At 43.9% G+C, this 26,215-nt stretch overlaps 1 protein-coding gene across 1 annotated transcript in view; it reads left to right on the top strand.

Annotated features, from left to right (window-relative positions):
- The first annotated feature begins 791 nt into the window (after positions 1-791).
- Positions 792-26,215, top strand: part of SYNPR (synaptoporin) — a 300,995-nt gene continuing 275,571 nt past the window's right edge. Inside the window, exons 1-2 of the mRNA XM_080671519.1 lie at positions 792-1,136; positions 1,249-1,314. Of these exons, the coding sequence (XP_080527645.1) occupies positions 1,119-1,136; positions 1,249-1,314 (84 nt within the window). The 5' untranslated portion in view covers positions 792-1,118. The remainder of the gene's footprint in view (positions 1,137-1,248; positions 1,315-26,215) is intronic.

Genomic DNA, 26,215 nt, shown 5'->3' with positions numbered 1-26,215 from the left:
GAAGTCACGTTTACAAGCCCTCACCACAATTTCTCACTCACAGAAAGACCTCAAGTGTTTTGTTATTATTTTCGGCAAGGTTAGCAGACTAAGGGAAGAAAGGGAGTCTGTCTTTGGAGGGAGGGCTCAGTCCTAATTATGATGAATTCAGGAGCATTATTTGGGATTGTATCTAAGGCCAAGGATCTCAGTAGAAACAGGAGTTTTAAAGGAACTGGAATTCCAGTCCCTGTTTAGCCTCGCACCAGCTGTGTACCTTGGCTAATCCAGCCTCACTGAGTCTACATTCTGCTTTTAAAATGGGCATCATGTGCTCCCGACCTCACCCAGTGGCCACGAGGACTACCCGCCTGGCACACTGTGCCATAGTTAAGATTAATCTGTCTCCCTCTGCCTTGCAGCCCCATGCTCTGTGTCCTGACCCTCCGCTTCCCCGGGGTGGGGGGGTGGGGGGGGGTGGGGGGGTGGGGGGGTGGGGAGAAGGCTCTGCTCTTTCTGTTCCTTGCTATATCCTAGCACCTGGCTCTGCCTGGCCGCAGGGCGAATGTTCCACGAAGTCAACAGTCTTTTTTGGGGTTCAGAAGCCACCAGAACTCACACAACTCCGCTTGTAAAGTGGGAGTATCTGTTTCTGCACCTGGAACCCCCTTCTTCAGGCAGGGAGCCTTCTTGCTGAAGGTTCCAGCCTGCCTCCCTCTACCCCAAACCCCAAAGTTTCCCCGGAGCCCGAGGGCGCGCGGGGCGGAGCCGGCACCGGTGGGCGGTTCTGCCTCGCCCACCTCCTCGCCCGCCCCCTGAGCTCGCAGCCGGCCAATGGCAGGCCTCCCCGGGCGGCGGTCTCCCGCCCTCCCCACCGCCCCCTACCAGCCCTTCCCTCCCAGCCCTTCCCGCCCGGCTTAGGCTGCTCTGCTGGGTTCCAGCACGCGGGCTTCGAGAAGCGCACAGCGCAGAGCCAGTGCGGGGCACCCCGCTCCCCCAGGGCCCTGCCCGCACCCGGCCGCTCCGGCCTCCCTCCTCGCCTCCTCCTGAGAGGGGGCTCTTGGCCCTGACGACCAGCCCGCGGCGGCCCCCGAACTTCCCTGGAAAGGGAACCGTGGGGGAGAAGACCGAGCACAGAAATGGACCCGGTGAGCCAGGTAGGACGGGACCCGGCAGGGCGGCTGGTGCTGGGGACCCGCGGCTCCGGAGACGCGCCCCAGACCCAGCCTCACGCTCTCCCTTTCTCTCTCTCATCTTGTTCGTCCAAAGCTGGCCTCGGCGGGCACCTTCCGGGCGCTGAAGGAGCCCCTCGCCTTCCTGCGAGCCCTGGAGCTGGTGAGTAGCGGGGTGTTGCGGGGAGGGACGCAGACGGCCCGCCATCGGGTGAGGAGTGGTCCGTGGGGTGCTCCCTGCTCGGTTCTGCTCAAAGCCCGGCTTCCACCCTCCCACTCCAATCCTCCCCGTGCCCAGGTGCAATTCCGGATGGCAGACGGGACCGAGGGGCCGCTCGAAGGCGGGAGTGTGCACGAATTTTCGCAGGCGCTTAGACTAGGTTGCAAACGCGCGGGGCTCAGGAAAGACGGGGATGGAGCGGGCAGATGGAGGCGCTGCTGCTGGGCTGGCTGCTCACCTGGGCTCCGCGGGGGTGCGGGCCTGCGAGTAGGGACGTGGGGCTGAGCGGGGCATCTGGGAGGACTTGGCCGCCCGGGGATAGGTCTTTGCCTGGCGTGGGTGCTAGAAGCGCTGTGGCACCTGCTCCGCCAGCTCCAGGGGCAGAGAAGCTGCGAGGCTAGAAAAGATGCCGCGCACAGAGCGGGTCTCTTTCCTTCCGTTAGTTTCTCTACCTTGGTCATCCTCGAGGGCTCTTCTGACTTTCCCCGGGAGATCCCTCAGCCTCCCTGTGCAGCTTTCTTCACCGACTGGTCTGTGGGAAGTTCTATTACTTGTCCCCCTTTAAAAACACTCCCACAGTCCAATGGCAACTTGCCTAATGACAGAGGAGTGAGGCCGAGAAACTCCGGGGCCACAGAGCAATGAGAGTGTTGTTAGCTTGGATGACGGTTATTCAGAGTGAAATCTGTAGGTCACACGTTCCCTCTGCTAGGAGGTCTGGAAGGCAAGGGAACCTATGGGAACAGAAAGTTCAAAGCCCGTCATGTAGCATTAATCACAGGCCCAACCTCGGACGAGCTGGGAAATTATGTAAGAGGCGTTGTCCTCCCAGATCTTAGCTCCCGGGCCTGGGATCTGGCTCTGGCTGCACGACTGTGGAGCCTGTTCACATGGATGATCTGCAGGATAATCGCATCTGCTTGGTTTGCAGACGTGCATAGCAATGCATGCCTTTATCAATTTGACATACGTCAAGACAGCGTTTGGAAAGCTTGAACTAAAGGTTCTGGGATGGCTATTCTACAACTGTGTTCTGTACAAGCAAGTTAAACCAACCAAGCAGTGCTCACAGAGCAGGAAACTTGCAGTTGGCTTTCTCAGAATTCATTCATTCATTCAGCCACTCAGTAAAGTCCTCTGTGAAACCGTGGTGTTTTTGACCAAAATAATAGCTCCATTGCCAAGCCATTGTCTCTCAAAACAAAATCAAAGACCTGACATTATTTTTCTGATACACTCCCTTATTGTCTCACATTGTCACTTACCTGAAACATTCCTTTTTATTCTCTTCAATCCTGTTGCAACATTATTTCATGCCACAACTCACCACACAGCCCATACTGATATATTCCAAAGACTGGTAAACCTGGATGAATTTGTTTAAAATGCAGATTTCTGGACATCAATAAAAATATTGAAAAGATGGGTGCCTGCTCATGAATTTGCGTTTTAAATAAGTTCCCTGGGTATAGCTCATGCCCATTAAACTTGAAGGATGGCCGCCCTCAGCTCCCTCCAAAACTCAAAAGCACTTTTACCTTAAAGCTCTTGCTATTTCTGTTGCTACTGTGTATAATTCCCTCACACTCTATGCCTAGAAAAAAATGTTTGTCTATTAACCTCAGCTAAAATGTTACCCCCTCAGTGAAGAGTTCTTTCATATTTACTCCTTCCGCTTTCCTCACCCCAAACTGAGTGATTCACCCCATTCTTTGTGTTTCCATTGCATGCATGCATGCATGTATGCATTCATTCATTCATTCATTCATTCATTCATTCATGAGAATTTATCATACTGAATTATAGTTGTTTTTGCCCCTTGATGAGAGAGAGAGAGAGAGGAGAAAGGTTATTACATTTAAAATATTTACAGTCCTTCCTCTCTCTCTTTTGGCCTCTAAGGCTCCAAGCAGGAAGGGCTTTGGCTTTTAAATGTTATTAGCCTCTCAAGAAGAGAAATCAAATAATGGACAAAAAAACACACTTAAAAATGAGTAAGTTAGGTGATCTACATTTTAAAAGAGCTAAAGTATAGACCTAAGAGCAGAGATAGAAGGTTATTTGCTGAGAAAGTCTCCTGCAGTGATGGGGGTGGCAGGGGTGGAGGGGTGTGTGGGGGGGTGGGGGGGTTGGAAGGGCTGGGAGGGGAAAGAAAACATGTTCCATGCACATGCAGTGGCCTGAGGAGCCACTCTGAGATCCCATTCGGTAGGAAATGTTGCAATGAGTGTGAGCTCTTGGATGGCAGGAAATTGTTCCATTTTTCTGTGTTTCTCACTAGAGCCTTTTATGGTGCTTGGTGAACAGTAAGTGATCAACAACAAATGCAAATGTATAATGACAGAGCACTGAAAGTATCCCAGTTTCTCCTGCTCCGCTTTAAAGCCGGTCATCTTTAAACTACTTTCAGTACTTACGCTGTAGAAATCAAAGTTTATGTAAAGATATATGTACAAGGGTATTTACTGCAACATCATTTGTAGAGGAAACAATTAGTAAGTCCATTAATAAGACAATCATAAAAGTATGATTCAAACATGTGAAATATTATATTGCCATTGAAAAGAATGAGTTAATAAACATTGACTTGGAAGTCAATATATGTAATTGTGTTTGAGAAAGTTAAGTGAGAAAAAGTGAGTTTTATTCTTAGTAATGATAAAATTTTAAAGGGATGAAAAAAGGGATTTTCATTCTTTTAATCAACATGTGGAAAATTTATTAATTAATTAATTTAATTAAACTAATGTATAGATTGCAGTACTATTTTTGTAAAAAGAAAATAATTTGGTGGGTGTGTGCATGTGTGTGATTTGTATAAGTATAAAGTATAGCTATATACACTGAATTGTTAGAATTGATTTTTTTCTGAAGTAATTTGAAGTGTAGAGGGGAGAGAAGAGGAGAGGGTGGAGGAAAGCAGTGGTATTCTGGAAGAATCATAGGCATATCACTTGTCCACAGTTGTGCACATGAGTAATTCTTTAAATAATTCATATTTTTAATGATTTCCTATGGATTGGCCATATGAAGTGGTATTGCTTCCAAAGGCATCCTCCATTTTGGGATTTGTAAACTTAGGGAAAAATGCACTTTATTTATGTGTGTTTTGCTTAGGAAGGGCTCATGGCTACTGTAGATCTAAAGTCTACATAACATAATGCCAAGCCTTCAGGGAGAGGCTTTAGCCACTTTCAAAAATTTTGAGGTCAAACTCCCAACTCCTTAATATCCACTTAAATAAGGTCAGGGGACTTATATTATTATTTTTTAAAAAATAATTCTTTATTGTTGAGAGTATTAAGTGTCCCCCTTATCCCCTCCCATTTACCCCCTCCAGCCCCCCCCCCCCCAACTCTCCCTGCCCAGGCCCTCACCACCCCATTGTCTATGCCCATGGGCCATGCATATATGCATATAAAGTTCTTGGTTGATTACTCCCCCCCCCACACACACCCCTTCCCACCAAGATTCCACACGCTGTTCAATGCTTCCAGGTCAGGGGATTTTTCACGATATTTTGGATCAAAACCAAAACTCAGGGCACAGCACTGACTCTTGTGATCTGTTTCATTTATTTCCTGATGATAAAATAGGACCAACAAATCTTTTAAACCATCATTGGAAATCATTATATACTATATATATTGAATTTACCCCATTTCTCAGAATTACTCTGAAAAAAGAAGTTGGTATAATCCTGCATTCCACTGGTTATTCTTTTTTTCATGTATCTTTATTGTTGATCTAGAGGCCCAGTGCATGAAATTCGTGCATGGGGGTGTGTGTCCCTCAGCCCAGCCTGCACCCTCTCCAATCTGGGACCCCTCAAGGGATGTCCGACTGCCCATTTAGGCCTGATCGGGCAGTCGGACATCCCTCTCACAATCCAGGATTGCTGGCTCCCAACTGCTCACCTGCCTGCCTGCCTGATTGCCCCTAACTGCTTCTGCTTGCCAGCCTGATCACCCCCAACCACTCCCCTGCCAGCCTGATCGACACCTAACTGCTCCCCGGCTGGCCCGATTGCCCCTAACTGCCCTCCCCTGCCAGCCTGGTCACCCCTAACTGTTCTTCCCTGCAGGCCTGATCACCCCCAACTGCCCTCCCCTGCTGGCCCAATTGCCCCTAACTGCCCTCCCTTGCCAGCCTGGTTGCCCCTAACTGCCCTCCCCTGCCGGCCTGGTTGCCCCTATCTATCCTCCTCTGCAGGCCTGGTCACCCCAACTGCCCTCCCCTGCTGGCCTGGTCGACCCCAACTGCCCTCCCTTGCAGGCCTGGTCCCCCCCAACTGCCCTCCTCTGCTGGCCTGGTTCTCCCCAACTGCCCTCCCCTGCCGGCCCAGTCGCCCCTAACTGCCCTCCCCTGCCGGCCACCTTGTGGTGGCCATCTTGTCTCCACATGGGGGCAGCCATCTTGTGTGTTGGAGTGATGGTCAATTTGCATATTACTGTTTTATTAGATAGGATTACTGATGTCCCCTTTTATTCCACTGGTCATTCTTATTTTGCTACTTGAGTACATTGCCAGTAGGACTTTGATCTGTGGGGGTTTCCCCCCTCCCTTAAAAGATTTTGTTAGCACTCTCTTTATTTTCTCTACTATTTACAAGGCTCTGGATCTGCACCTGTGATTTTATGTGTAATGGGATGTGCGGGACCCAACACATCACATTGTCCAGGAGCAAAACTGTGCAGACTTTAGGGCATCAAAAGATCTTCAGCTCTTCAACATGATATTTGCTTGGTCCTCCCACACAAAGCTGTAGGTCCAGACTCTGTTGCTACAGAATTAACGGCTGAGTCAACTTGCCCAATTCCCCTCTCATTCTAATTCTTGACACCCACCTCTAATTTTGCTGGACCATTTCTGCTACAACTCCTGGACTTCACATTTCCATGATGCCTTTCTTTTCTGCCTTTCCAAGGAAGGCCAGCTACTTCAGAGACATAGTGTGTCTGATATATGAGGTATTGCTCTACTTGATTTAAATGGTGGCACCTGCTTTACATAATCTTCATTTCTTAATCTAAATTCTGAGCTATTTTCCAAGCAAACATTATACTGCTTACTTGATATTAATAGCATGTATAATTATGCTATTGGTAATAACAAAGTAAAGCATTAAACCTAATCTAATCGAGTCTCCTCTAATCTAATATTAGCCAACATTTTGAACCCCTAATGAGAGAAGTAACGATGGCTGCCTTTGTTTTGCCGGCTTCAGATGAGGCACTATATTTCAGTGCTTTCCATATATCCTCCTGTTGAATCTGTATGGCTCCAACATCCCCATTTCACCTTGAAGCTCAGGGATGTTAACTTACTCATCAAGGACAAAATTGGAGAAAATGGCAAAGCCACGACTTGGGCATTCTCCCTCCAAACCGTGTTCTCTTAAGTGCAACAGTCTTCTGCTTCCTTCAAGGTGACAGGCAGCTGACATCTTTATCTCTGCTCCTCAAAGAAACTTTAAAGGGCAGATACTATCCTATTTTGTAGTGTTTATCTTACCCAGTTAGATGTGTATATTTGAACCCTCCTCTGGAAGTGCCAGGCAGTGTTTGTATTTAGACACAAACTCAACAAACAGCAATGGTCGTTTATATAGTTTTATTTTCTGTTGGCTATTAACCAAGGTAGAGTAGGTTCTCATTAAAATACAGTGTCTTTTCATGTTAAATATGTATAAAAAGACTTTGATTATATATCAAATGATTTCATCTTATTTTCTGGTCTTTTTTTCTATTTTCTTAAAAAAATCTGTGTGCATGAGTCAAACAACTTTTTTTCTCTCTAAGTATAAACAGGAAATTCCAACATACAGTTTATCTAAATTATGAGCAGCAATCTGCTACTGGAGGTCCGATGCAGTTTCAAAGCTATACTAATGTGGATTTAATTATAACTTTCTAGTCTTACAATTAATGACAAAAATTATGTACAATTGGAATATGAATCAATAAATACACTTTTCTTAGAAGAGCAACTCCCCAGTGTGCTAACAGATTCATCACTTAATGCTTTTCTGGGTTTCTTAAGACAGTTGGTGTTTGGCTTAACAAGTACAGAAAAAAAGAGAAAAATATTTCTTAGGAATTTGCATACCAATTTTATTCTTTACTAGCTTGGGAACCTTGGGCAAATTATTTAATTTCACTAGGTTTCATTTTTATCGTCTATAAAATGGGACTGATAATAGTTCCTACTTCAAAAGATTGCTGTAAATGCTTCAATGACTTAACCCAAGTAAACAACCTTGTGCAGTGCCTGAGCTATAAGTGCTCAACAAATAACTATGAAGGTGATGATGATGATTTGGATGATTCTGGTGATGATGGAAAAAAAGAAAATAGAAATCTACCAGTGGGTAATTTAGAACATTATGGCTAACTTGTTGCAAATTGTGGTGTCTTGGCAAAATTCTGAAGCAGAAAATCTGTCTTCACTCTTGCTAGTTCCTCTTTTGAGCCCCTCTACCTCTAAATCATGCTTCCATGGTTATTTTTACCATAGCATGAGTGACACCAGAGACTTGCTCCTTCAAATATTCTCATTTTGAAGGACATGCTAGAGAACCCAGAGTTGAGCCTAAGGGAAAAGTTCTAATGGAAGAATTACAGGCACTTGGTTCTTGGGAATTTTTTCTTGAGTTGTGGGGTAAGAATTTTCCTGATCTTTCTCAAATCATAATCCACAAACATTCCTTACCCTTGAAAGATTTACGGTATGTCCAGCCGAATTCTCCAGATGAAGGTCCTCACAGAGTCAATCATGGGCACTTAGAACCACACCCTAATGCCCAGGTGCACTTGGCTCTTGGGAGTCTCCTAATAGGAATATTCTAATCACTCTGGACTCATTTAAGTAGAGGCATCATTCTTAGCTTCTCTGTTCCCCAGAGGATTCACATTTTTCCCTGATCCAGTTAAGAAAAATAATCCTGTGTTAGTAGAAAAGAATACTAGAAAGTCTCTAAGGAATGTTCGTACAGAACCACTACCTGCTTTTGAGTCATCATCTTCAGTAGGCATGTATTTAACCTGGGTTGTATTGGTAGTTATTTTTGTTCATTCTATTATCTTAGCCTTCCTTTGAGAACCTCAGTTTCTCATCTGAATATTGGGGATAATACTCTTTGGCTACCATAGTGTTGGAAATTTTAAGAGAGATAAAGCATGTAAAACACTTTGTAAACTATTAAATGTCTTCCAAAAGTAAAAGATCATTGTGATCATGATGATAGTGATGATGAATACTTTTTTTTCCAGTCTAAGTGACTCTGAATATCATAAGATAATTGCCCGGGGAGTAGGGTGAGGCATGAAGTTTAAGTCCTGATCTCTGCTCACTGAGGGGCTAAGTCCTTCCTAATCACTGTCTACCCTCTTGCCTATATCCCAATCTGTGTGGTCTCTTTGGAACCCACAAGAAAGACTGATTTGCTGGTTGAAACAGATGCACCATCAAAATTTGGGGAAGTCCACCTTTATCCCTTTTAGCTCTCATACAGAAAGCCAATTTCTTGCTCTGTACACATTTCACATTTCTTAGATGTTTGGGGGCCCTGGTGATGGTTTCCTGCTGATCTGATGGACTTTTGCACAAGCTACTTCCTCTGCCTAGAATACTCTCCCTCTCTTCACCAAAACCCTTTTAGCTGGCAAATTCATCTTGTGTCTTCAGTTGTCAGCTTAGATGTCATTTCTTTTGGAAGGAGCTCTCTGAGGAGGGTGTTGTCACTAGATGAAGTCAACTTCCTGATGGCTCCCAGAACACACTTTTTTATTTTATTTTTTTAGTCCTCTCCTGAGGATATTTTTTTCCATTGATTTTTTTAGAGAGAATGGAAAGGAGGGAGGGAGTGGGGGAGAGAGAGAAAGAAAAACATCAATGTTGGGGAGACACGTTGACTGGTTGCCTCCTGTACATCCCCTACTGGGGTCCAGGATGGAACCTGCAACTGAGGTACATGCTCTTGACCAGGAATCGAACCCGCAACTCTTCGGTCCATGGACCTACAGTCTTATCACTGAACAAAACCAGCAAGGGCCATAGCACACTCTTTAATGATTTGTTTACATTTCAGCTTCTCAACCAGACTACATGCTGCGTGAGGGCAGGGATCTTGTTTGTCTTGCTCATCAGTACATTCTAACTATCTAGCTGCACATAAGGGAGGAACTGTCCTACAGAAATAAAAGTGGGAGGACTGCATCTGGCCAGGCCGCACACCCTGAGTCCGGGCAGTGAGTAGAGCGGACTTAGGAGAAGCGCTGCAGGACTGTGGCTCGGCCACCATCCCGTGTGCCCTCTTTGTGTGTCCCCTTTCTGCTTCTCATTTAGTTTATTCTTCCTGTGATTCTAAGCTAATGTCCTAAGAAAGGCATATGATAGGTTCAGCTAATCCTTTTTTCAGTTTGTACACAACTCTTAGCCCCAGGCTGTATCAGGCTATGGGTGGGCTGCCCACACGTCAGATGCACAGTGGTCCTGTCTTGTGGCCGGAATAAAAAGCATCATGGGATTCAAATCATGCTCCCTGGACTGTTCTTGGATCTGGAGCAGTGGGAGGGGCAGTTCTTCAAGGCATGTGCACGTTAGGCTGAGCAGAGCTTTATGTGGCTGGTGGAAGAACAAATTATTCTTTTCACCAACATTTCCTCCATTACGGCAGCACTGGCACTTTTGTCAAGGAGATGTGGCATCTTTGAGATTGGGGGGCGGCGCTCCTGGAACCTCTCTGCTGAGGGGATCACTGGTGGAGTCACATGGATGGTCACATGAGGGGTGTACCCTGGGTCCTTCGGCACATGGGCTCCACCAGCCTGTACCATCTGGTCCATCACTTGGAAAGCCTCTTCCTGAAGGAAATGATGGGGCTTTGCCTGGCGATGAGATAGCCCAGGCAACAAGCATTTCCCCAAACCACATACTCTTCCTTTTTGTTCACATATTGTTAGGTTAATTCATCTCTGGCTGTTCATGTTAGAAGACTACATGGGAAGAGTACATCAATTGTGTTCTTGTGTTTATTAATGTGGTAGAAAACAGTAAAACATGAAGGTGGGTTTTTGTTTGTTTAAAATTTAATATTAGTATCCAAATTAAATGCTTTTGTCCTGAATATTTACTCATGAAAAAGTCATTAGCTTGCCTGGAGTGAATGGTGCTGTGTGTTCGAGGCAGGGGAGGTGAGGAATTGGTTGACGAGCAGCAATCACTGAGAGAGAGTGCGGAGCTTGAAGGAGTGTGGGCTTTGGAATGAGCGTCTGGCTAGAACCCTGACCCTTCTTTCCAGCTGGGGGATATGAAGCAGGTTTCATGATCATGCTGGTGCTCAGGTCTGCAGGCAACAAAGGAAGGTCGTGGGAGTCATGTCTTTTGGTTGCTTAAGGGTTGAGTAAAATGGTGCCTATAAAACCCCAGCAGAGTGTCTGGTAAGTATAACTAAGGAAGAGTTTGTTCAAGATGATGGTGTGATGTCTACAAATACAATGAAGCATTCCTAAAACATGAAGGTGGGTTTTTTGTTTGTTATGCTCAAGCAGCATTTTCTACTGGGGAAAAAAAAATGATGTGTTGGATGCTGGGGCTGCTATAACAAAGTACCACCAAACAATAGAAATTTATTGTCCACCAGTCTGGAGGCTGGAAGTCTGAGAGAAGGCATGGGCAGGTTTGGCTTCTTCTGTGGGGTGTGAAGGGGTCTCCAAGCTGAGTCATTGCAGTTCTTTAGCTTGTAGATGATGTAGCGTCCAATTCTGTTTCTGTCTCCACATGGTGTTCTCCCTGTGGGTGTGTTTGTGTCCAAATTTCCCCTTTTAATGTGGCACCAGGCATGTGAGATTAGGGCCCACCTGGCTGCAATGTAACTTCATCAACTAATTACATCGACAGTGACCCTATTCCCAAATAAAGTCACATTCTAGGAGTAAGGACTTCAACATACAAATCTTGGGTGGGGGGGCACAATTCAACCCATAGCAAATGGGTTCTTAGAATACACACTGCTTTGTCACCTGGCTTGTTCTCCTTAATACATTATGATTGTATTTCCATGCCACTAGATTAAATAACTTTCTCCATAATTTTTCTGGCTATGTATTATTACACTGTATGCCTGTCTTGGAAATTATTTACTTTAAGTAGTTTCCAGATGTATATTATATATATTTAAAACCCGCAAAAAAAAGTCCCTCCTTTATGATAAATGGTTACTGTACCTCTATTACTGTTTACTTAGTTTTGAGATGTAGAATTGCTGGTTCAAAAGGTTATACATTTTTAGGGGGTTTGAAACAATTGCCAAATTGCCCTCCAATGAGAAGGTACCACTCTGAGCATTATCATATTTTCCATTTTCACAGATGAAAATGAAACCTTGATTGAATTTGTACACTTTTTAACTTTGCAATGAGATTGCACTTTTTTTCATAAAATTGTTTATATTCTTATTTTATTTTGGAAATGTTTTAATGAATAGAATGGATTTGTAAGGCAACAGCCAAGGCTGCCAACTCATGATGCTGTTCACATGGACTTTTAGATAAGCTACTGCCTTAATCTTTCTAGGCCAATGTACTACTCCACTGTTTGGGAAATTATTTAGATTGATGTACTTTGACTTGGGAAGACAAATATGAGCCTTCCTTTCTCTGAATCATTACATAAGATAATTACAATTGTTATAAATCTTTTACAATATAAATACTTTTTCTGTTTACCATTTTATTTATATTTTAATTATATTATATACTAGTGGCCCACTGCACGAAATTCGTGCACGGGGTGGGGGCTTGTTCCTCAGCCCGGCCTGCACCCTCTCCAATCTGGGACCCCTCGAAGGATGTCCTACTGCCGGTTTACAGGGATCAGGCCTACACTGGCAGTTGGACATCCCTCTCACAATCCGGGACTGCTGGCTCCAGCCACTCACCTGCCTGCCTGCCTGATTGCCCCTAACCACTCTGCCTGCCAGCCTGCTCACCCCCAACTGCCCCCCGCTGCCTGCCTGCTCGCCCCCAAATGCCCCCCCGCCAGCCTGATCACCCCAACTGCCCCCCCTGCTGGCCTGCTCGCCCCCAATTGCCCCCCCTGCTGGCCTGCTTGCCCCCCACCCCCCCTCCACACTGGCCTGCTCACCCCCAACTGCCCCCCTGCTGACCTGCTCACTCCAAACTCCCCCATCCCCCGCTGTCCTGATCACCTCCAACTGACCCCCACTGATGACCTGCTCACCCCCAACTGGCCCCCCTGCTGGTCTGCTTACCCCCAACGGCCCCTGCCATCCCATCCTGGCCTGATCACCCCCCGACAGCCCAAGGTCCCAGCCCCTCCTTTATTTCTTTTTCTTTCTTTTTTTTATTTTTTCAGTGCCTCCTTGAATGGAGGCCAGGGACGGCTGGAAACAAGTATCTAGGATTTATTTATCTTCTATAATTAAAACTTTGTAGCCTTGAGTGGAGGCCAGGGCTGGCCAGGGCGGGCAGGAAGCTTGGCTTCCTCCATCGCCGGGGGCAACCCAAGCCTCCTGCTTGCTCCAGCTCCGTGGCCGCCGCCATTTTTGTTGGGATTTATTTATCTTCTATAATTGAAACTTTGTAGCCTTGAGCGGAGGCTAGGGCCAGCCAGGGCAGGCAGGAAGCTTGGCTTCCTCCATTGCTGGGGCAACCCAAGACTTCTGCTTGCTCCAGCTCTGTGGCCAGCTGCCATCTTGGTTGGGTTAATTTGCATACTTGCTCCTGATTGGCTGGTGGGCATGGCTTGGCATAGTGGAGTGATGGTTAATTTGCATGTTTCTCTTTTATTAGTGTAGATTAAACTTATCATAAGTTACTTATTATTTTACATTAGATGATTCTCATTAGTGTTGATCTATAGTTACTACCTTTCTGAAATGTGAATCTGGTGTATCTGTATGTAGAGACACACTTGCACAAATTTGTACTACACCTACCTCAGGTGTGAGACACTTGGAGCTTGAATAACTTTTTGATGGAAAAGCAGAGTGGGTGGGGTGCTCTTGCACCATCTGAGGACTCCTGGGGCTTATGTGGCTCATGACTGTGGAACACCCTACCAGTAGAATAAATTCAGCAGCTGCCCCATGCCAAGGGCATTTCCTGTCTTTCTTGGATCACACGCCTGACCACCCTTGCCACAACAGAGACTACATTATGGATGCACCCTGCCTTTGCGCACATATGGTTGTTTGGAGCACTTTGGCCTATCTGTGAATTGACATTTATTGTGTACTTATGGAGCCGCAGGCATTGTGCCGAGTGCTTTCTACATTATGCCATTTAATTCTAGCATCTCTCTTAGCATGTACGCATCATTATTTCCCCTCTCTATAGGCAAGGAATTTGAGGCTTAGAAAAATAAGTAATGTTTAAGTGTGCACAGTCTATAATCACAGAGCTGAGATTAGAATTTAGGTCTTCTGTTCTTCAAAAAGACTTCATGTACTTAATCTAACAGTTGGAAAGGAAGCAAAGTTCTGATTCTCTCCCAGAGATCAGATTCCTAGGGAAGAACCATCCTAGCCAAAAGGCCTGCTATCATGGAGGGACAAGCCCAACATTTAGCCAGGCAAGTGGTACCGGTCAGGGCAAAATACACTGAGGTGGGGGAGCGAAGCTACTGATTTATCTCAGGCAGTGAATTCTGTCGGTAGCAGGCAGAGCAGATTCTTCCGTTCTCTTTATAGTTCAAAGCCAAGTACTTTTTAAATTTTCTTATGAGTCCACTTGGTGAGACAGTAGATGAAAGGATGGTTTTGATTTCATTTGAATTGATATTTCATCTGTATGAGTCAGGACCACGGTTACCTAGGCAAATGCTGGGAAATACTTAGAGGCGTGGTCCTGGCGTTCCCAGCCTTCTTGAGCTGTTGCCCTTCAACCCGTCCACATCTGCTTCTGAAATGCCGACCCTGGAGCTTGTCCATCTCCAGTTTTATTGATTTGTTTGGGAGGCACTCAGTTTCCTCTCCTGTCTTGGTCAGGCTGCCTTTGAAGAACCTGGGAGGATGCTGTGATCAGAATGCCTACCAGCGGGCAAGGCAGATACTGTGAGGACGCAGGAAGCAGGCCGCAGTATGAGGCAGTACTGGCTACAGAGATGTTGGCATGTGGAAACAGGGATTTTTGCCTATAAGACTCGCTACTTCTGCTCCAACCCTGTATGTCCAGATATGTCCTTTTTTTTTTTTCCTTGAGAAACAGAAATAATAATTTTGGTGCTAATCTTGAGAGTTTTTAATGTTGGAAGAAATGGCTTATTTTTTGAACATTGTGAGGCCCATCCTTTGTAGAATAAGCAAAGCACGGCTGACTTCTGAGTATGGCCCACAGTCTCCAGCTGTTCCCAGCACTCACGCGCCAGGCCTCAGGGGCTTTGTCTCTGTACCTCAAGGGCCTGACCCAGTTCTTCTGGCTCAGGATACGCTGAGGAGCCATTTGTCTGATGGATGGATGATGGGAACCTTCGTGTTAGAAATTAACCCCAGCTTGGTTTTTGAAATGATGAAATAGCGAGTCCAAAGGTCTCTTTTGCCTTTCAGATAAAATAAAAAATTTTCACTAAATATCTAGGAAGCATAAAATTATAGGGACTATGTCTTCTTGGGACAAAATTTAACAGGGATGGAGGTAGTGGCTCATATTAGCAATGTAGGTAAGTTTGTGATCCAGCCCTGGGTACCAGTTAATGCACTGAGAAAAAATTTCTTAATTAACCAGTGAAACATCAAAGAACTCTTTTCATAAAAAGTACAATTTAATTATTTATAGTTAAAGAATCAATGAATAAATGAAGTCTAATGGGGGAGAATTCTGAATATTTATCTACAGTAGGATAGTACAACAGAACATTCTGCAATAATGGAAATGTCTGTGTCTTTACTGTTTAAGGCAGTAGTCATTAGCTACATGTGGCCATTGAACACTTAAAATTGAGGAACCAAATTTTTCATTTTACTTATTTTTAATCATTTTTTAATTTTTTTAAATATATATTTTATTGATTTTTTTACAGAGAGGAATGGAGCGGGAGAGGGATAGAGAGTTAGAAACATCAATGAGAGAGAAACATTGATTCAGTTGCCTCCTACACACTCCCCACTGGGGATGTGCCTGCAACCAAGGTACATGCCCTTGACCGGAATCAAACCTGGGACCCTTCAGTCCGCAGGCCGATGCTCTATCCACCAAGCCAAACCCATTAGGGCAATCATTTTTAATTTAAATAGCTAGTGGCTACCATATTGGACAACACAAGTGCAGAGAGTTATTTAACTAGTTTGCAAGGACCCTGTGCTAAGCTTCAGCAAATGACTTAGGTAGGGACTAAAGTGGTCTGTTCTGTAAAATATTCACTTTTACATTTATTTTTCAACACATCACATAGTTGGTGGCAGGAAGTTTTTTAACCAATGTCCAGAAATTTAATAGACACAATTTTCAGACGTTATCAGTTCTTTAGTTTATGCTTTTTGTTTTATGTATTTCCATCTGTGTATGAATTTTATACATTGAAATAAAATATAAAACACATTAAAAACCTCTTATGTTTGCCCCCAATATGAAGCAAGATGACAGTTGTTAAAGTCTGCACTAATTTGTTAGCACAAGAATATCTCATAATAGTAGCTATTAGTTTGTAATGAGGATATGCATTTATTTGGGAAGTAGACTGAAAGCAACAATGATTGCTCAATATTATGTGATAAGGAGAAATTACAGTTTCTTCAAGGTTCAGCTATCAGGAAATCATCCTGAGATATTTATTTATTTTATGATTAGCGAGGTAGTCTGGCAATGTTGTGACAGTGACCCTATGTGGTGTATCATTAGCTTGCAAATGTCCATTAGAGAGGAACAAGAGCATGGTAATCAGAGGAAGAAAGGAATGGTGGTAGAGATGTGTACGATTGTGGTGTCAGCATGTCAGCCTTAGAAACAACTGGGAATGTTTCTCACGCCCACCTGGTTAGATCGCCCATAAATAATATGGAATTTGGAGATGGCCCAATTGTCCTAGTGAGGCAGTGTCTAGTTTGGATTCTCTTGAGAGCAGCACCTAAGTCAAAAGCAGCCTCGGTGAGGCTAACTTCCTGGGAAGTGATCCTAGGCAGCCAGGAATGAGGGCCCAGGGAAGTGAAATGCTGACGGACAAGGAGGCAAAAACAATATGAGGGTATGTTATGGAGTTGGTCATCCCTGCTGGAGACTGTTACTCAAACTCATAGGGCATCCTGTGACATATCTCAGAACTGTCTGCCTTGGGGACAAAAGGGTGAAACAGTAACCTTTTGGCACCTGCCCCCAATTAGTGAAGAGTGACCTCATGGAAGTTGACTCCTGTTTTAGTTTGAGTTCCCCCAAAGCAGGTAAGGGTTGTAGTAGTAGCTGATTTGGGAGGAAGTCCCAGGAAACACAGGTAAGTGGTGGAGAATGGGATGGATGGAAGTAAGGCAAATAGAGTACATTATTTAAAATGCTGTCATGATTGGCAACGGCCACTTAATCCTCCTGGGAGACTCTGGGAACCAGAACACCCATTGGCTATAACTGTGTCACCTGCCAGAGAAGCTGAGAAATGTAGTTTGTAGTTGGGCATGTGGATACCTCCAACGGAACTATTACTAAGGTTGAGGAGAGAGTGAATCTTGGGGGGAGTTACTAGTCTTTGGCACAGACACACAACAAGTTTTCTTCAAAAAGTTGCTGCATTCTTCACTAAGCTTTGACTAAACTTTTTTTTTTAAAGAATTCATTTGCTCATTCAATGGATCAGAGATCATTAAGTGGAAATCATTTGGTTGCAAGGAACAGTAACCCATTCAAACTGTCTTTTACTGTAAATATTTTTGTATTCAAACAAGACAATATCTAACCGCACAGTTCAAGTGTCTAATAGGGTTCCTCATGTACACATTCTCCAGAGAGGGAAAGTGGCTGACTCGGCCTCCCTTGTGGCGGGTCCTTTTGCCAGATTTGGGGAGAGGAGCAGGACCCCATAGTATACAGAGGCCAGCTAATGGTGGGGGGAGGGAGATTCTTCTAGAAAGGGCAATGAGTGGGAGAGATGGTTGTTATCTCTATTTCACTGGTAGTAACTTTTTTCAAGTGTGAGGAAATATGAAGTTTATAAGAAATCAGAGTCCCAGGCAGGTGGTAATCAATGCTGAACCACAACCTCCCAGGAGAGGGGTGGTAGCACTTGCACAATAATTGAGAAGCTAGCACAAACGAGGTATCTCTGTGGGTGGTGACCGTCGCTTAGATGTTGAGGATGCTAATCTGCATTCTGTCTCCTGTGAGGCAGGATGAGGCATATCCATGCGTTGAACGTAGCAGTATTGAATTCATTAATCATTAGAGGTGCTTAGTATTAAAATGAGCAGCAAATGATGAGTGTCCTTGATTGCAGAATTGGGATATGTTTTTCACGTGTGCTGCTCAAGAGTGACTTGGATATGTTTTTGACAAATGTTCCAAGTTTCCCTGCCAGTGTCAGAAGAACACTTCACAGAAGAGCTGGTGGGGGTACAAAGACGGGGAGAGGGAGAAGGAGGAAATAGTACTCATCTCCAAATGATGCCTTGCAAACTCTTACTTTGGCAATTTGTTACCCAGAGCCCATTTTAAAATCTGCTTGTGTTCTGATCTATGAGTGTGAATTCTAGAAAGTACATTGCATGTATCTGTCTATCATCTATCTATCTATCTATCTATCTATCTATCTATCTATCTATCATCTATCTATCTATTTATCTATCTATCATCTACCTACCTATCGATCTCCATAGTGTACTCATGGAACTTGTAAATCAAATGTTTTAGTTAACGAAGTGTAGCATGGTGTGGGTATTCGCCAGCCTGGTGCAAACCTTCAGGTTTGATTTAAAGATAAAGCAATTATGATGGACTCTGCTGGTCCCCTCTCCATATCCCCTTTATCAGCCAGTGCACAGCCCTCTCCCCATCTCTCAGCTTTTGTGAATGTTGATTGCCACCAGGTCAGAGCTGCCTCTTCTTGAGAGAATTGCCTTTGGTTGAATGCAGGGCACCTCACCCAGGGCCTTACACTCTTCCCAGGGGGAAACTTCCTGGGATACACAAGACTGTTCCCTTGCCTCAAGGTGGAACCACCCCTGGTGCAATTCATACTTTAGAGCACCTGGTGGCATCAGGCTGAAGCTAGCCTCCAGCTGACACCATATCCTTGTTCGGTTCCTCTCCCTGCTCTCTCTCCTTCTCTCTCCATTGATTCCTGGAGAGCACTACCCAATACATCGAGACCACCTGAACCTCCGTCTCAGGCTCGGTCTCTAGGAAACCTGATCAAAGATAGGAATGTTACTGCAGTTAGAACTTATTTTTCACAAAGCACATTGGCAAGGGAAGCTGTGGAGGATTCTTTTCTGTGAAATAGTCCTGTTAAATGCAGTGAAATATGGTTTATTGAAAAGAGCTGGATTTAAAAATCCAGGCTTGAATCTTTGTTCCCCCATGTGACCTTAAACAAGTCACTTCCTGAGCCTCAGGTCCCTCATTGGAAAAATGGGAATACTAATCTTTCCTTCATGATAGCATTTTAAATAATGTTTCCTATTAAGCTGGTGTTTTGCGGACACAGCCTTTCTTTTCAATTGTGTTACTGTGATAAGTTGGAGAAATAAATCTGGATATTTAGATAATGTTTTGGATGACCTTAAGGTATGAAAGTGCTTAGTGGGCCCTCGGAAAGGGTTGTGAATTTTGAGCAGTTATTTAAACATTTTTATACTTAAAAGACATACAGTTGTAACTATTGGCCAGCTTAAAAGCCATAGAACAACATGTAGAAAAACTCCAAGGACTTAGTTTATTTTTAGGTTGGATTGGTATGGAAGAAACAAGTGGAGGGCATTGTTTATCACCTCATTTTGAGTTTGATGCATATACCAACATTCACTATTTTGAGAAATTTATTTTTGTAACTAAAGTGTATGAACAACCTAAATTTCCTACAGTATTCCTTCACCGAAGTGAATGATTTTCTGTCCTGAGGATGTGATGTGAATCTCCTGAAAATGACAGATTGTAATTTATATAGTTCTTCCAAGTATATTGTAGCAGGCTTGTGCTTAAATACACATGACTTAATGAGGAGAACTTAACTATTTTAGAACATTCTCTGTAGAAACTTAGCAGTAACTAGCAGGTGGATGCTTATGACATTAATCTGTGTCACTTCTTTTTTTTTGCATTCTTTTTTTTAAATTTAATAAATCTTTATTGTTCAGATTATTACAATTGTTCCTCTTTTTCCCCCATAGTTCCCCTCCACCCGGTTCCCACCCCACCCTCTGCCCTTACCGCCCGCCGCACTGTCCTCATCCATAGGTGTACGATTTTTGTCCAGTCTCTTCCCGCACCCACCACACCCCTTTCCACCCGAGAATTGTCAGTCCACTCCCTTTCTATGCCCCTGATTCTATTATATTCACCAGTTTATTATGTTCATCAGATTTTTTATTCACTTGATTTTTAGATTCACTTGTTGATAGACATGTATTTGTTGTTCATAATTTTTATCTTTACCTTTTTCTTCTTCTTCCTCTTCTTAAAGAATAACTTTCAGCATTTCATATAATACTGGTTTGGTGGTGATGAACTCCTTTAGCTTTTTCTTATCTGTGAAGCTCTTTATCTGGCCTTCAATTCTGAATGATAGCTTTGCTGGGTAGAGTAATCTTGGTTGTAGGTTCTTGCTATTCATCACTTTGAATATTTCTTGCCACTCCTGTCTGGCCTGCACAGTTTCTGTTGAGAAATCAGCTGACAATCATATGGGTGCTCCCTTGTAGGTAACTAACTGTTTTTCTCTTGCTGCTTTTAATATTCTCTCTTAGTCTTTTGCTCTTGGCATTTTAATTATGATGTGTCTTGGTGTGGTCCTCTTTGGATTGCTTTTGTTTGGGGTTCTGTGTGCTTCCTGGACTTGTAAGTCTATTTCTTTCACCAGGTGGGGGAAGTTTTCTGTCATTATTTCATCAAATAGGTTTTCAGTATCTTACTCTCTCTCTTCTTCTGGCACCCCCATAATTTGGATGTTGGTACACTTGAGGTTGTCCCAGAGGCTCCTTACACTATCTTCAACTTTTTGGATTCTTTTTTCTTTTTGCTTTTCCGGTTGAGTGTTTTTTGCTTCTTTGTATTTCAAGTCTTTGACTTGATTCTTGCGGTCCTCTAGTCTGCTGTTAGGTCTCTGTATAATATTTTTTATTTCAGTCAGTGTATGTTTAATTTCTAGTTGGTTCTTTTTCATATCTTTGAGGGTCTCGCTAAATTTATCGGCCTTTTCTAGGAAATTCTTGAAAAACTGTATAACCCTGGTTTTGAACTCTATATCCAGTCGTTTGTTTTCCTCCATTTCTTTCATTTGTGATCTGTTTCTTTGTCTCCACATTTTTGCTGCTTCCCTGAGTTGGTAAAGTAGCTTTGTGTGGTAGGTGTCCTATATGGCCCAGTGGCTCAGCCTCCTCCAGTTACCTGAGGTGGACACTTTTGGTGCACCCCTTTGTGGACTGTGTGTACAGCCTTGTTGTAGTTAAGTCTTGATTGTTGTTGGTATCACTAGGAGGAATTGACCTCCAGGCCAATTGGCTGTGAGGATCAGCTGTGTCTATGCTGGGAGAACTTCTGTGCTGGAGACACGCTTATGAGACAAGACTTGCAAAATTGCAAAAGCCTCTGTGCTCAGCTTGGATGGGGCGGAGTCTCAGGGCTGAGCAGACAGCCTTGGCCTCCCGTAGCCCTGCTCTATGAGGCCCCTATGTCTCAGTGTCCCGTGGTAATCGCTGCAAGCACCTCTGAGAGAAAGCCGCCCTCGAGTTTCGCCTGCTGCCAGACAGTCCAGTTTCTCCCCGAATGAGTTTGGGTTCCCAGAAACTCGCCCGGAACTGGAGTTCAGCGCAGTCAGGAGCTTCTGTCTCCCTCCCGCTTTAGAAAGCCAGCTGTGCACTCAGCTGCCTGTGCACTCAGCAGTCAGTCCTCTCTGCATGCGCGCGCCTCCGGACCTCTACCTTCCGCAGCTCCCCTGAGTCTCAGTGTGCTTTCTCTTTTTCTGACAGTCCAGATTCCCCCTGAATGAGTCTGGATTCCCAGAGTCTCGTCTGGGACTGGAGTTCAGCACAGTCGAGAGCTTCCGTCTCCCTCCCGCTTGGGAAAGCCAGCCACGCACTCAGCCACCCGTGCACTCAGCCACTTGTCCTCTCCATGCTCACGTCTCCATACCTCAGCCTTTTGCAGCTCCTCTGAGTCTCAATGTGCTTTCCTCTTTCCTTCTAGTTGTAGAATTTCCATCCAGCCAGCTTTCCTGTGGTTCTGAATGGTGTCTGTTTTGTCTTTTAGTTGTAGTTTTGATATTGTTGTGCGAGGCAGCAGTTTAGATGTTTACCTATGCCGCCATCTTGGTTCTCTGTGTGTCACTTCTTGACACTTGTGGATTTTTTAACATGTCCATCCTCTGCAGCCCACAGATTCAAGTGCTCACCTGTTGTCTAATGAATTAATTTCACTTTAGTACTAAATGTTGCCACAGCTTTACTGACATAAGATGGGGCCTATTTCATGGTAGACACCCATCATTTCCCAAGTGAATGGATGTATGAATAAATGAATCGGTCCTTTTCCCACCTGGAATGCCATTCCTCTTCAACATCTCTGGTTTAATCATTTTATCCCCTGTTGAAATGTTGCCCATCCTTCTATCTAGAACCATCTCAGACTCCCACATTGTTCCTTCACTTATTTGAACTTTCATAAATGAAATTTCTCCCTTTGTTTTGGGAGACTCGTGGTTTCCTTCTCTGTCCTAGTGAATTGGGCTGGTGTTGGCCAACATAAACTAGGCATTCCTGTTACCATTCAAACAGGTACATAGGAAGGAAACAAAACTTTTTTTTATTTCCTTCATGCTAGGCATGTGATGGACTTTATGTCTCCTCATCACTACCTATAAGGTTGCTGATATTTCAGAGATTGATAAACTGAGTTTTGGAAATACCATTATGTCCAAAGCCACATGACTAATAACTTGTAGGAAGAGGATTTAAATCTGAGCAAGCCTGACTCGAAGTTTATTGTGCTTTCCTCTACACTGCTTTATTTCAATCATCTGCAAATGATCTAGGCATATGATATAGTACACTCATCAGTAAAATATAATTTTTTATCAAAAAATTTAAAGTATTTATTTCCATTATTGAAATAAAGCATTAGTAATATTTAACAGCCACCATGGAACAGTTTTTTAAAAAATATATTTTATTGATTGTTTTTTACAGAGAGGAAGAGAGAGGGATAGAGAGTTAGAAACATCGATGAGAGAGAAACATTGATCAGCTGTCTCCTGCACACCCCCTACTGGGGATGTGCCCGCAACCAAGGTACATGCCCTTGACCAGAATTGAACCTGGGGCCCTTCAGTCTGCAGGCCAACACTTTATCCACTGAGCCAAACCGGTTAGGGCCATGGAACAGTTTTTAATTATTTTACCTGTAAAGTTGGGATAGGTATACTCACCTCATACATGTTTTGTAATCATGAAATTTTAAAATGTATGTAAAATAGTTAGGAGAAGGCTGGCTCTCAATAAGTATTATGAAGAGTTATAAAAAGCACTGAATGTGGACTTCAATTTCTTCTATTCCCCAGTTTTAAAAATGTATTATCACTTCACAGACATGATCTTTTGTAGACTCTGTCAGCAGTGTTTGATGGGATTTATAAAGGAGCTACATCATTGTTTGGTGTTACTGTGCCTTGGCCCATAAAGCAGAATGGTCATTTTGAGTTTTACCCAGAGAAAGCTGAGTTTTCTGGAGACACTGCCCTGCCCATCAAGATCTCCTGTGAGGTTAAGGGCAATGGGGGTCATGACCCGATGAGGTCCCATAGAGCTCATGAAATCCTCCCAGTGGGTAATTTTGGGCAGTTGAGGAGCAAATATAGGTTGTTGCCAAGGGCCGTACAATTGCTGCAGCATATAAACCTGCTCCAACTTTACTTTGAAACAGCACATGCATTCTCCAATGAGTGCTTTCGGCTTTTCTTCATTCCTTTTCCTCTTTGAGGATTGTTCAAAAAAGCTGTTCATCTGCAGTTAGTAACAACATGTAAATGGCAAATTTTTTTTGGAAAAAGTAAGAGCTGGGTTAATTTCATATTGTGTGGTAAATGGCTGCTCAGATCCTCTTCTGCAAGTGGGTTCTCATATAGGGAAAGCATTTGGGGATGAAGGGGAGAGAGAATGGCATCACTGATGCCGGTCCAATTCCAAAACCATAAGATCTTTAATCACCTTGAGAATCAGGTGAGTAAAAAAGGTTGTGTGTGTGTGTGTGTGTGTGTGTGTGTGTGTGTAAAAGAAATGTTAAATTACTGGTCATCTAGATGCAGATTTTCTCTTTAAATAATATCAGAGTTGCTAAGAGCAAAGCGAAGAGCAGGCCAAAGAAGTGGCTTAACTTCCAAGGGAATTGACCCTCTAAGTTACAGGGATGCTACAACCTTTCATTTCTTGGTAAAAGATTTTGTCTTTCTCTCAGAGCCTCCCAGGTGGAATTCTGTGATTTAAAAATATCACAGGTGAGAATCATATAAATGACTCATGAAAAATACTCAACATGTTCTTCCTCTTGGGACTGTATCACAGTATTTATGTCTTTTCCCAAATACATCATGTGTGTCTTACTAGAACAAAAACAAAGGATTTGTAATGAAAAGTTGGCCTTTCTGGAAGTTCAATTTATGCTATTTAATTTTACTCATTAATTTTATTTAATACTAGAGGCCCAATGCACTAAGATTCGTGCAAGAATGGGCCTTCCTTCCCCTGGCTGTTGGCACCACCTTTGCTCTGGCTGAAGCCACCTTTCTGCCTTCCCACGCTGCCCAGAGGCCTGGAGCGGCTGGGGTGGCGACAATGCAAGCATCCCGCCCCACCCCCAGCCGCTCGGCACCTGTGTATGCAAATTAGCCCGCCATCTTTGTTGGGGTTAATGTGCATACTCACTCCTGATTGGCTGGTGGGTGTCATGAAGGTATGGTCAATTACCATGTTACTCTTTTATTAGGTAGATTAATATTAAATTTAGTATTAAATGTATAATTGTATTATTTGGTGGTAATACAAATCAGTGTCCCAGTAAATATGACTTCATATGATAATTTTATTTGCTTTTTGTGAAGACCAGTGTAGTGGTTAAAAGATTTTGCTGAAGTTCAGGGTCAGAGAGATCTTGATTTCAGTCCTGATCCCACCATGGTACCTAGAGAACAATAAGGAAAGTTATATTCTTTCTGAGCCTCAGTTTCTAGGTCTCTACAATGGATCCAATTTGGGAATGAGTTTATGTACTGCTTAACCTACAAGGTGGTCCCCATTGACCCGCCCCTCCCAGTGGTCACATCTGTATGCAGTCCCCTCTCACATTTACGCTGAGTTGGTCTGCCCAGCAGAGAGGCCCATGTGGCAGGAACTTGAAGCCTCCCACCAATAGCCAGGGAGGAAATGAGCCTGCAAACCAGTGAACAAGTGGTCTTGACAGTATGTTCTCCAGCCCTTGAGATGACTGTAGACCTGAATGACAATTCGACTGCAATCTCATGAGATACCCTGAGCAAGATCCACCCAACTAAGCTCTTCTGGGTTCCTGACCTTCAGAAGTTATGTGCGATAGTAAATGTTTGCTGCTTTATGTGGCTAATTTTTGAGCTAACTCGATATACAGCAGGGAAAATACTTTATTCCTGATACTCTAAAAAACTGAAAGCTTATTGAATAAGTAGTGAGTATATGAGATTTGGATTTGAAGATTTTTTTTCCTTACACAAATCCTATGTTTTCTGCCAGTTTTCAAACTATATTGGTATTTATAACCACCTGGATAATTTGTTTAAAAAGACACACACCTAGGTCTCATCATCAGAAATTCTGCTTTTGTAAATCAGTGGTAGGGGCTAGGCATCTTTTTTTTTTTTTTTTAACAAGCAAACTGGGTGTTTGAGCTGCAGGCCACCCACCCCTACACCACCTTTCAGGCACCCTGCCCCTGATAAACGAGCTGTTACTCTCAGAACCAGTTCCAGCCCGACTTGCATTTCCTAAAATGACAACTCATCTAGTTGGCCTGGACTTTCCCAGTTCTAACACCTGTGTCCCGGGAAAATCCCGCAGTCCTGGGCACACTGGGAGGACAGCCGCTGCAATGTTGAACCCAACACTGAAGTCTCACTTCAGATGCCACGTCTCCATCCCAGACAACCTTTCACATTTTTCTCCATTATCCTGAGGGTCTTTGGGGTCTCAAAGCACACTTTCTTTTACAGCACCCCATAAGAGTAACATTTGTACCTCTTTATCCTCTGTGAATCCCTGGAGGCAAGGACTGCTTTCTTATTCATGTCTAGATGAATGTCAGGCTCCTTGATTTGAGATGGCTATTCAAGTTCAGGTGCAGCCCCCAGGAGCAAGCCTTTGGGGAAAGGAAGAAAGCACCTGTCTTTACTACCGTTTTTTCAATATGTTCCCTTTCACGATGTTTGAATGTAGAGCAATCTTGGATTCCTTACTCCTGCAACATTAAATAGGTTTCCATTCTAAGTAGCACACTGCATGAAGGCAGATGACTTCTCTCCTGACAACAGGCATTTCAACGGGCAGAGCAGACTGACAGCTTCCTAGGACTCACTTATCCAACCCGCCCTCTTCTATCACTTTTGCCAGTGATGGAAAAGAATATCAAATTAGTTTGCAGATGGCCCATTAAAATTTGCCCAAGAGTTT

The sequence above is a fragment of the Plecotus auritus genome, assembly GCF_963455305.1.
Source record: "Plecotus auritus genome assembly, chromosome: 6".
NCBI classification, from domain to species: domain Eukaryota; kingdom Metazoa; phylum Chordata; class Mammalia; order Chiroptera; family Vespertilionidae; genus Plecotus; species Plecotus auritus.
This window is presented reverse-complemented; position numbering and strand designations above follow the sequence as displayed.